Source organism: Mercenaria mercenaria, chromosome 7 (genome assembly GCF_021730395.1).
Source record: "Mercenaria mercenaria strain notata chromosome 7, MADL_Memer_1, whole genome shotgun sequence".
NCBI classification, from domain to species: Eukaryota; Metazoa; Mollusca; class Bivalvia; order Venerida; family Veneridae; genus Mercenaria; species Mercenaria mercenaria.
In genome coordinates, this window is record NC_069367.1 from 40,040,407 (window position 1) to 40,052,944 (window position 12,538).

General features: G+C 34.5%; 1 protein-coding gene across 1 annotated transcript; it reads left to right on the forward strand.

Moving 5' to 3' along the window:
• Positions 1-3,568: 3,568 nt before the first annotated feature.
• On the forward strand, positions 3,569-11,795 carry LOC128558546 (glycoprotein 3-alpha-L-fucosyltransferase A-like). The gene is made up of 3 exons (XM_053548182.1): positions 3,569-3,806; positions 8,162-9,575; positions 11,048-11,795. The coding sequence occupies exons 2-3, from the start codon at positions 8,647-8,649 to the stop codon at positions 11,379-11,381; spliced, it is 1,263 nt and encodes a 420-aa protein (XP_053404157.1). The 5' UTR covers positions 3,569-3,806; positions 8,162-8,646; the 3' UTR covers positions 11,382-11,795.
• Positions 11,796-12,538: the final 743 nt, after the last annotated feature.

Consider the following 12,538-nt stretch of genomic DNA (forward strand, 5'->3'; position numbering starts at 1 on the left):
TTCTCAGACGTGATTTAAAAATGAGAAGGATCAGTGCGTGCCAGATGGATACCCCATCTCCTTACAAAAGAGCGAAAACTTGCTCTGGTAAAACTCGCCAAACAATTGTTGAAACAGTTCCCTAAATACAACAATCGATCTTTCGCAAATATCATCACTGGCGATGAGACGTGGGTCCTGTGGAGTTTCCACATTTTCTATTTCACTTTTATGAGCCCAAGCGAAAGATACAGAACAAAATATGGGCAACCAAAGGAAGCCAAAGACCTTGCATAGCAAAACGCACCATGAGCATCAAAAAGGTAATGTATGTAATTTTCTTTACAAATCAAGGTCCTGCTATTAAAATTGCCCTACGAAAGGGTAAATCTGTAAATGCCAAGTTTTACAAAGGCAATGTCCTTCATAAATTAAAGAAATATTTCGATAACCGTCGACCAGCAACTGGTCTCCGTGGTGTGAGGTTGTTGCATGACAATGCTTCGTCACACATAGCGGCCATTGTAAGCGAATTTCTGAAACAGGAAAAGGTTGCCGAGCTTCCTTACCCTCCTTAATTGCCAGATTTGCCCCTTCTGACTTTTTTCCTATTTCCGAGGCTCAAAAAACACCTTACTGGAAGAAAATATCAAACGCGCAAAAATCTCGGTTCGGCTATTTTACAGTGTCTGAACAGTATACCTTGTAAAGATTATGAAAATGCCTTTAAAAATGGATTAAAAAACTGAAACTTTGTATATCACATGGTGGTGAGTATTTTTAAGGATTAAGATAATCATTTTGGCATTGTTTGTTAAGCAATTCTGAAAATTGGCCTAGTTGCATTCATATTTGAACTCCTCGTACAACAATTTCTTTTTATGTCCCCGGTGCCGAAGAACTTAACCCATACAGTTGCCATCAAATTAATATAAAACTACTACAAGAATCTATGCCCAATTATTATACACTCGAACGGACGTTTTATGCTATAACGCCGGTGTCCGTTTGTCCGTCCGTCCGTCCGTCCGTTAGCAATTAAGATGCCGCTCAGTAACTCTTGAACCCCTTGAAGGATTACAAAAAAACTTGACACAAATGTTCACCACATCGTGACGACGTGCAGAGCGCATGCTTTGGATGGCTCACATTAAGGTCAAGGTCACACTTAGGGATTAAAGATTAAATGACTTTGTTTCGTGTCAGTTCTGTGACTCTTGAACTGCCTGAAGGATTTTAAAGAACCTTGGCACAAATGTTCACCAAATCGAGACGACATGCAGAGCGCATGCTTCGGATGGCTCGCTCCAAGGTCAAGGTCACACTTTCGGGTGTATATTATTCCGCATTACGATGCTCTTGTTTTTTTCTGGAGTTGTTGCCCTTTTGGGTCTCAAAATAATTCATCACCGTGATTGTATACTCCACTCCTACAGTATCCATCCAACTGAATTGAAACTTGGAATACATCGACAACATGAAGTGGACATGTGCAAGACGTCCGGACTTTTATGGTCAATTATTTTGCCTGGAGTTGAACCCATTCTTTGAAGACATTGACAACTACATTGTAGTTTTCTACATTTCATTCGATTTCAGAAAAAAATGTTAAGCATCATGAACATCAAGTAGACTTGCGAATTTGGTTTGTGTTCAGTTGTTTTAGTTATGTTATGTTTTTACTTGATAACATTATTGGGCCGTCGGTAGACTGATTATTGAATGGAGCATTTTCAGGGGCGTGTGTCGTACACTGTCTGTCAACACCATTCTAGTTCCCTTTGCAACCTCCGCGAAGGAATATTGTCAAACTGTACCGATAAGGGGAAGAAACACTTTGTTGGAGTTTGGTTCCTTTTGAAGCACCACTTTCTATGCATAATTCTGCATTGATAATAGATACTTTTATTTGAGAGGACATGCATATCAATTTATTACACTGCAAAATAAACAGTATTTATGAATTATTTAACGTTGTTGTCCCTTTCGTCTTTTTAATCGCTAATAGCACAACCATTCACAGAAGATGCTGTATACTAACGCGTTTTGTCTGTGAATATGTTCTACTTAATTACAGTATTTAATATAAAAAGAGTAATCGTCTATCTAAGATAATGTGTAAAAAGAAATCCTACATCCGTGTGTCTATCATCGGTCTTGTACAGAGATGCGAAGTATTTATATGTTCACAACGAGGAAAAACAAGAAAATGAACACAGCTGGGCAGTCAGACAAAAAGTACTTTCAGTTTTAGTTGTCGGTAATTTTTACAAATATTACGATTCAATACTTGTTTATAAAAGCACTCCGTGAATATGTACATTATGTAGAGGAACTTTCAAAAACGTTTGTTATAAAGTTAACAACTAAATAATCAATGGTATTAGTTCCACAGACTTATTCTGATATGTTTTTTCAAAGGTTTGTAATATTAACCTGAAGACTTTAAAAAGTCGTCCAAAGTAATGCATATGTTTGAGCCGCGGCTTCAATGTTTAACTTGCACTTATCAGGCCCGGATTCAGGGCCGGTCAGTGCCCCTCTCCCTCCCCCAGGGAAGAACCCTGATCCCTTTAAAATTCACCAGAAGTCACTATTTCATACCAATACTTCAAAATTTCCAGGGGGGAAACACCCTGACCCCTTACATCATCTCGTACTTCGAAATTTTACTACAATGCACCAGAGGCTACCATTTCATACCGATAATTCAAAACTTTCAAGGGCAGACCCCTCAACATGTGCGGAGGGGACCTCCTGTATCTACTCCCGCATGGATCTATGCGCTTTCGTTCTAATCTGGTGCCCCACTCCCTCACCTATCAAATATTTCTGGATCCGGGTTTGCCCTTAGTTCAGTGGTTTGCGCTTAGTTATGTTTTTAGGGCTTTTAAGGTCGCTGTCGAGTGTCCGAATTGCTGCACCTAATCCGAAACGCTATTTACTATGTAGAATATATTACATGTGCAGAAGCTATCCAACTGAAATCGTAAGATGTTCTAAATTGTGCGGAAAATGTCCGGAGAGGCACTCTGTCATATATCTCGGTCGAGGAGTCTAGCAGTTTAACATTTAAGTTGATCGACGACTTAATCGGAGATAATAAATTGTGCTATATGCTGTTGGTCTGTTTTTCCCGATAGAATGAACCTTAACACTGGTTGGGTTAGCCGTTATTTACATATTAATAACAATCATATGATGTAATAGAGTTCCGTCAGGTTGAATAGTTTAAATGGCTGCAATATGTATTTTGTACAGTAATTATCACTATGTTCTTGGAAGTAACTTTTGTTTCGGTTTGGAACGATAACGCTTTTATTAAATTAAATAGACCGCTTAAAGAAAAAAGTAATATATTTCAGAATCATCAATGGAGGACATGATTTAGATTTCATCTGTGGTTGTAGAATATTTTTGAAAGTCGCCATGGGACAGTTTTGTTTCATGAAGCATGGATAAAAGCATTTGTTTGTTTTTGTTTTTTGACACGTGTTAACAGAAGTACTTACATATTATAAACGAAACTTGGTAAGTATTCAAATTACGCATACTGATATCCGCGTACAAATTTTAATGACATTTTATCAGTGCAGTTATATTGAAGTTTACCACATTAAAGGCGCTTTGTAAATAATACCTGAGTGTTGCACCTGATACTGTCTTATCAGGTTTTAAAACAACGCGTGTATTTAAAATGACTCCCGTCTTGTGAACTTATCGTTGAAATGCTATCTCTATATGTAATTGAGGTCACTGTTTAACAATCGGTAAAACCAGATGACGACATTTTTGCAGAAAAATACGGATTATTAGACCATCAACATGTAAGTTACATAATATATTGTTACCTTAAGTATGCCGATAACATCGGCCTATAGTATTCGTACAATGTATTACGGTAACATAATTCAGTTGCCGTTTTTATAGAAAAGGGAAAACAACAAGTAAGATATTTCATTGTAGTACTATGTGTATATGTTTGGACATGAAGTCTAAAAGTTTGTACTTAAAAAAACACAAATCATCTGCATTGTTTCATTCGAATATATAAGGATAAATATAAAATACTTGAAAAAGGGACAAACTCACCTTTACTTGCATATCTACGAGCTCGATTTTAACCATTAGATTATGAGAAAATGTTAGTTGCAGGTAACATATTAAAGAAAAACAGTCACATAATATACAATTATATGGCTGCTTACGTGTTTAATATGAAAGATATATTTAGCCCTTTGTCAAGCGCTACAAAGTATAAACAAAAGTTATGCACTAATATACCTATAACTGATTGAGCCTACTGATGTTAGTAAACAACCCGATCCGAAGGTTTTGATTAACCAGCAGTTGAACTTGAATTTTATATAAGGCTCCTCATGATTATATTTCATGGTATTTAGACACTTATTTGTCAGCTTTTAAGGGGAAACAAATATTGTGCGGGTTGTACTATTGTCGTCAACTAGACAAGTTTCAAAGTCGGATCACCCTATCTAACCGAAACACCCTTTTTTAAACCCCGTAGAATAACAATGTATAGAGTAGATCTTTATAAATACTTTTAAAGCGAACAAAATACTTCCGTGTTTATAACTTGAACGTGTATTAGTTATGTAATTAATAATAGATTTACATTACCATTTCTGGGGTAAGGTTATTTATATTTACTAAAGTACAGTTTGCAAAGATTTTTGTAGTATACGAATGTAACAAATACTTTAATGTCATATCTCAATGATAGCACGGAACGCGACAGCACCAGCAAATTGATGTAATACGCATTTGACCGGGTATGGTTTTTGATAACTGACACCCAAATGTGTATATTGCATGAAAATAATATAATTTTAGTGATATATTTTAATGATTGCACGGTACGCGAGAGCACCAGCAATATCAATGTAATAAACATTTGACCGGATATTGCCTTTGATAATTGACGCCCAAATGTGTATATTGCATGAAAATACGTCTCTTGATACTATTTTCATACAGTAGAACCATCAGTTGAGGAAAAACAGTTCAGAGTCACCTTTTTTGCAAACATTATGATTTTGTTGTTCTAAACGAAAGTGTCAGCTTGTAATTAAATTTGAATGAAGAGACTCTATTTTTTTTGTATTTCAAAGCATGAATAGTTATTAATATGGAAACATAGTAGATACACACCTTATTTAAAGAATATTACGCTATCAGCAAGAGAAAAGGAGCAACAATGGCACAATATTTTATTTGTCATATTCCGCGAATATAAAATAATGGTTACATTTTCTGAAGATATATGTCAAATTCCTATCTATTTGGTTCCGTCTCAAAGTAACTGTTGTGGGTGTATGCCTGTTACGTTTGCCTTTTCCAGGTGTCCTTAGAAATCCGTCTACAACTTGTCTAGTTGTCTATTATCTATCAATATTTTCAGGCAATACTTAACATGTACAATGTAGTAACAGACACTATTTCAGTCTACCTGTTTCGCGAGGATGTACAGGAATGGGGTATTTACATATCGCATATCTATGACACTTTCATCCATATCGATTGAAGTAAACCTCATTGCTATCAATATTTATCAATATTTGATACACCTAGAGCGACTTTAAACCGGCTAACTGCGAGATCTAAAGGTGTCTAGACCACTTCTGATGTTTGAAAAAAAGATGGAAGCATTCACGTTTGAAGTATCTAAAATGAAAGCAAAATGGATACAAATGTAAGCATGCAGTCTAAAAATAACTATTTAAGGTCTAAGGCTATTATGTGACTGCCTTTTCCATTTGTTTTAATTCCGGCTACAAGTTCTCTATTATTCATTTAATTTCTTTTTAGACTTTTAGACAACACTTACAATCTAAATAAACATTTAGTTCCTAAAGGTGAAGGATTGCCTAACTGAAAGTGATTTCGTCGAACTGTTCATAACATTCAAAACATTAGTCGATCCGTATTGAATTTTGAAATCGTAGAAAATAGGTACCCACGGAAGCAGCCATTTTAGTGTATCAAAATATTCTTTTACAGCTTTAAATGTTTAAGAAAACCAAGCAGACACAGTTTACATTACCACAGTTTTGCCTTTCCCTTTAAATCGAATGACCAAGTGATTTTCTTCATGTTCCATGTGAATGTAAACGAATGCTATGTTTACATCTTGCATATCTATAACACTTTGATCCAGTCCGCTTTAGATAATGACTTTGGTAAACCCAATTGCTTATCAGAATTTATCACGCCATAAATTCAGACAGTGACATACTTCTAAAGCGACGCGTTCAAAGATAGCTAGACCTTTAATTGGCTGATGAAAACAGAAAACATAGTTTTTAAAGACTGACGCCAAGCTTTATTTTTCGGGATTCTCCTCCCTCGAGGTGCCTTACCACTGTCCCTTCGAGTTTCACCAGTCTTGAATTTTATATTTAAAGGAAGCCTGTGACCAGAGGTGTGTGAAGTCTATGGTTCTTCCTGTAGAATGATTCCTGATGTTTCATTCTTCATAAATTTAAAGATCAAAATTCATAATAGTCTAAAGATAAAAGTAGTTCAACGACAAAACGTCAGTGCCAGTATAAAAAGTAAAACACGACAGGGACTTTAGTAGTAATCAAATCATAGAATATAAGGCATAATATTATAAATTCTCGTATTCATTACTGAGAGGATGTTTCCGAGACGTTAAACCTTAACACGAAATATATTATACACCATTATTTTTGTTTTTATTTTGTTCAAAAACTACGGTTTTTTTTTATCCCATAATATTTAATGCATTTTGCCAAGTATATGGATTCTTAAACTTGAAATTTATCACTGATTTTATGGAATAGTTTAATTAAGGCATATTCATAACTGTCTCTTAGGCTCCTATTCTTTATACAAGTACAATTACTTTTATTTCCTAACCAACGTGTAGTAATAGTTCCCATTTATGAACTATAAGCTGTGATATTGAATCAGGCTGTAGTGCATGCACACCGTTGTATCTGTTAAACCTTTTGATGGTAAGATACGTTTTGTAAAAAATTGCTGACATATGATTTACAGTAACTGATGTTTTTAAAATCTGAATCATGTGTATCATTTCTTGTTATACCTTTGCGACTTAATCTTTGCAAAGAATTTAGATATTTTATTGACAATCTCCTTTTGAATATGCGTCAGTTGTGGTTAAAGCACTTGACAGAGGGCAAGGCACCGAGGCACTTTTTCTTTTAACTTCGTGTTACATATTTCAGCTTGAAAACAAACATATAAAACAAATTTTATTTAGTTACAAATTCATAGATATTGTAAATGTAACACAGATCAGTGATAGAATTTCAGGTTATGGTCTACTAGTGCGTTTGTTTAGTTTTGTTTGTTTGTTAGTTTGTTTTCATTTAGTGCCATATTTCATCAGTATTTCAGTTATTTAAGTATGTAACGGCAGGCAGTTAATCTAATTAGAGTTCCTGTACCAGTGCTAACTTGTTCTTCGCAAGTTACAACCAACCAGAGGTGGAGGACGAATGCGTACAGACACAATGTATTTTGTCAATCGTCAACGAGAGCATACGCCTCGCGTTTGGGTTTGAGCTCACGACCCCAAGATCCGTTGATCTGCACTTTCCTAATTGGCGTGCGGACCTGACATTTGATTCTTTGAAAAATTAAATTGGATTTCTTTAACTTAAATTAAATCATTGAGCACAATATATGTTTTCCAATATACATTTTATAACAAACTTTACTAAAATTGGACTTTTGAAGGTACATGTGTATTCCTATTAGATATTATTTTTTATGAAATAAACTGGTAATATAGACTGGTCCAACTCTAACAATAAAGAGTTTGTATGTTTTTTCGTCTGAAAAGAACCATTCTGATATAAGATTCCTATAAAATATATGATAAAAAAAATTATCTGTTATCGAGCATGTACTATGTTGTCTAATTCGCCGATTTTCGAAACTAAATGGTCTCGATTATGAAGGATATATCTGGAATTTGACTGGATGAAAATTACTTATACTTTGGAATAAATGAAAAATGAAAAATAAAATGTGTTTACACATACACTTTCCATACATATTTATTTTTGTCATTCATAATATTGTCAGAGATGCGTGAAATATCTTAAATCATATGTTTGTCATGACACAACCTCCATTTTATATTTAGGAATGTTGTTTTTTCTTATAGGATAGGCATTGCCAGTCAGTTGAGAAGAAAGGCACTGTCATTTTAAGCTATGTGAGAAAATGATGAAGAATGGCAGTTGGTTTTTTATTTCCCAAACCAGCGCTTTGTGGATTGCGACGTGTATCGTCTTAAATCATGGAAATAATTTTAAGACTTTACAGAAGAGATATCATAAACCAGGGAAGCAGTAGTGCTTTTACTGGTATGACAGACGAGTTTAATTATTTTCAATTACATGCGATTTCTACAATCATACTTGGCTATTACGACTAAATTACGCTCAGAAATGCGCCCGGGAGTACTGAATCCATCGATTAAGGTAGCGTTTCTTCAATAATATATAAGGCGTGGTTGAAATTTAAAAGCTCATTTGAAGTGAAATTGTACAAACGGACAACAAAGTCAAAGCAGAAGTGAGCTCAGTATTACCTATTTTCTTACTTACTGAAGGAATTCTCAGTTAAACGCTAGTAGAGAAATTCAATATGGGATCTTACAAACTCCAGAAACAGTTTATTTTCCTTATAGGAATATTTTTGTTTTTAACACTTGTATTGAATACGATTCCGCTTTATTACGAGGCAGAAAGCAATTTATTGGAATCTGTTACAATACCATTCGCTACAGTGAGGACAAATAAAACATATTTCACTAAAAATGTGGTAAAGAGAGAGAGCAGAGATATTTGGAAAGTAGTTCCAGGAGAGGACAGTATCGTAGATCAAGTCGCTTTCAATCCAAAGATTAATTCAGATCTTCCACCAAAGAGAATTCTCATGCAGCATGGCGTTTCAGGTTGGGGGCAACAGGAAGGGAGAACAACTTTTATTGAACATGATTGTAATGTTAAAAATTGCGAACTTGTGAGTAACCCGAATCCCGGTGAGATATACGATGCAAGGATGTTTAAAGAAATTGACTTAAACAGCTATTTGGTTAAAAGTATGTTTAAAGAAACGATGCGGACTCCGGACCAAGTTTGGATTATGTTCGGGCTTGAAAGTCCGGAGGCGTCTCCCAACTATGAAGGTTTGAACAATGTAATTAATTGGACTGCGACATACAGACACCATTCTACCATAGTGACCCCATACGATAAATGGGTGCCTTTTAATAATATATCATCCATTGTTGCTCAAAAGAACACAAAGAATTATGCAGAAGGTAAAACTAAACTCGGAGCAATTTTTGTTTCGAATTGTGATGCATCAAATAATAGGCTGGAATATATTAAAGAACTGAAGAAACATATGACAGTTGACATATTTGGATACTGTGGAGATTTGGAGTGTAGCAAAAATCCTCAAAATAGCTGTTTTGATATGCTTAGAAAGGATTACAAATTCTACTTTGCTTTCGAAAATGCAAATTGTCGGGACTATATAACAGAAAAGTTCTTCCTTAATGCCCTACGGTAAGTATGTCTACTAGTAAATATTTAAAATGGAAATGTAAAAAAATATATAATAATATTATCAAAATCAGTTTTATCTGGTTTCTGAACAAAATATGTTTAAACGTGTTCACCTTAACCACAAATTCTTTCTCAAATTGACAATAGCGGATTGACAGTTTGTATTGTTCACGTTCGGTGTTATATCTTAACGTTTTATCCTGCAAAAATTGTAAATGTTGGAAATATGAGAATGAATATGGACTAGAACCTTTTCATCGTGCTTTGGATTTAAAAATGCACAGGTTTAAAAGCAATATTTGGTCAGATGCGTTGAAGTGCGTATTCTCTACATCTTTTTTTTAAAGTTTGCTTTAGGATCTTTCATTTCTGACCGATGTGGATGCATGTCATATAGCATTTGCTATATGTAAAGCGCCTTTGAATGTGTTTATCATGGAAAGGGAGCTATATAAATCTGGTATAATAATAATAAAATTTTGTATTGTAGCTTCTTGAGTTTTTTATAATTGGCACAAAGAGAGTTCTTATAATACTTTCGATTAAAAGTTTTTGCTGCGAGGTGTAAAAGGTAGAAATGAAGCAACTTGAGTAATTCAGTTGTAAAGTTTCGGGTAAATCCAAATTAAACAAATCCGTTTATAATACACAAAGGCATTAAAAGGATAATACGTAGAAATGATTACCCTAGAATTACTTTTACACATTTGCGTCGTATAAGTCATTAAAATCTAATCTCAATATTGCGTTAAGAAACAAGGAAAATATTACTCTGACTTACACTTACAACATAAATGCATATCATGTAGGAAGATATCACAGTCCCATTTACACACTTTATCTCATTTGTGTAAGAAAGAACATATTCGAGCTTATTCTTAAGTGTAAGGAATTTCAACTGAATTAACTTGCTAGTATTATACAAATATTTCTGATGTTAAATCTCATATATGTATGACAGTAATTATACCAATTATATTCCGGCCAACCGCCGGTCTATCACATTAAACATTTACAACTTCATAACACCAGATATTTCCTGAATCAATTGGTAATTTCTCCTTTTGGCAAAGGCTTCTAAGAATGCTTTGTTTTGGCTAAAATAGTCAACAACTCCTTAGACTCTTTGTTCACCGTTGCAAACAATTTTGACCTATCAATATCTAGTAAAATCTATCGAATAACTTTTCAGCTGTATAAAAGTTACATAGTGACAGAAGAATTTCCAGAATAATATTTTTTTAGGGTTTTGACACTACTAATCTATCGCGATATATTATTGCATATTTTCACAAAGCCAATGAACGTGTGCTCTTTTCTTTATCATAAATATATACAATGCTGTATAATACAAGTCGGTGTAATATGTTAAGTTAATATATGAAATGAAATCATTGATAAAAATAACGGAGAACTATCCGCTTTCTAAAATAATCCTGCTTATTTAAACAATTCTTATTTTGTCTTCTCAGGAATGATGTCCTACCAGTTGTAATGGGTGCGAATCCAGACGACTACAAGCGAGTCGCCCCTCCGGGATCATTCATACATATAGAAAACTTCAAAGGTCCCGAGGACCTTGCAAAATATCTTTTGAAAGTTGCAGCAGACGATACTGAGTATAATAAATATTTCCAATGGAAAGAAACTGGGACGTTCATTGACACCAAATTCTGGTGCCGCATTTGCTCAATGCTTTGGGACCCGAACAGACCGAGGTTGTCAGTGTCAAACTTGAACGAGTGGTGGAGAGGGGAGGGTATTTGCATTGGTTCCACAAGATGGGATAGTGTTGACCAAAAGTAATTTGTTACGCTGCCATCTATGATAAAACTGTGTTATCAATATATTTTTGCTCAAAATATTTTACAATCTGAAATTTGGCCCGTTTAACATACTAACCATATTAGTCCCTACATAACGTAAATTATAAATAAGAGTTACTGTGCCTTAAGTGAAGTTTGAACTTCTTTGCCGTTCTGTCTATCTGTTGAAACAATCAGCAATAAGTCTGTCTGGTAAGGCCTTGTATTATTTTTTGAGTTAATAACATTATAGTATGAATCTATGCTTACGTTTAAAAATCATTTATTTTTCATTGCAAAAACATACATTTTAGTGTTATCGATGGCTTTTGCTGTAAGTTTATGTTTAAAGGTCTGTTAATTGTTATATTTACACGAAGTATCTTTTGTCGGAAATACACTGATATCTGTTTCACTTTTGTCCTGTTTCTTGCTGAATTTTCCCAGTATACCACAACCACATCCCCTATTTTCGAAGAAAAGGGGTTATATTGTTTTGCTTATGTTGGTGTTTCGGTCAGCCCGTCTGTCAGAGTGTATCCTGTGTTATTTCCATCTAATAACTACAGAACAATTGAAGTTACATTGCGTAAATGTCAAACAAATGCACTTGCTTCTCCCGTTGCAGGATGTCATACCTTGATATTTATACATTCTCTTGTGCAGGATTTCCCAATAAAATTTCATATGTGTATCTTCATCCGTTGCAGGATTTCATCAAGATTTAGTATGATTTCTTTAGTGTACCTTCTTCCATTGTAGGTTTTCCTAGAGACGCAATCTATTATAGGATTGCCAATTTAGTGCCTTATACTCCTTGATTAGTAAGTAAAGAAAACTTACGTTAAAAATGACTCAACCTGCCAAACCTTTCCATATTATCCCCTAAGATATTTAGACTAACAAGAATACAAAACATTGTAAACAAACACAGATATGGTTTCTATATCCAATGGCTCGCTTCAATCTGCAGTAGCTGTTTTAGTTTATAACAAAAATATTTACAATAATTCTACCTACACGTATAAGTTTCAAAATAAACCTTTCAGTTTCATGTACTTATTGGATGCGGAAATTTTATCATGGAGGCTGCTGTCCCATCCCTTATCATTTCCTCCTATGTGTCTCTTAAAGTGAGTGATATTTGTCATAATCGTA

What these genes read in the sequence shown, in the direction of transcription:
- LOC128558546 (XM_053548182.1), top strand. Translation starts at nt 8,647, where the DNA reads ATGGGATCTTACAAACTCCAGAAACAGTTTATTTTCCTTATAGGAATA. An exon ending in TTCTTCCTTAATGCCCTACG is followed by an intron (nt 9,576 to 11,047) that starts GTAAGTATGTCT and finishes TTGTCTTCTCAG; the next exon opens with GAATGATGTCCTACCAGTTG.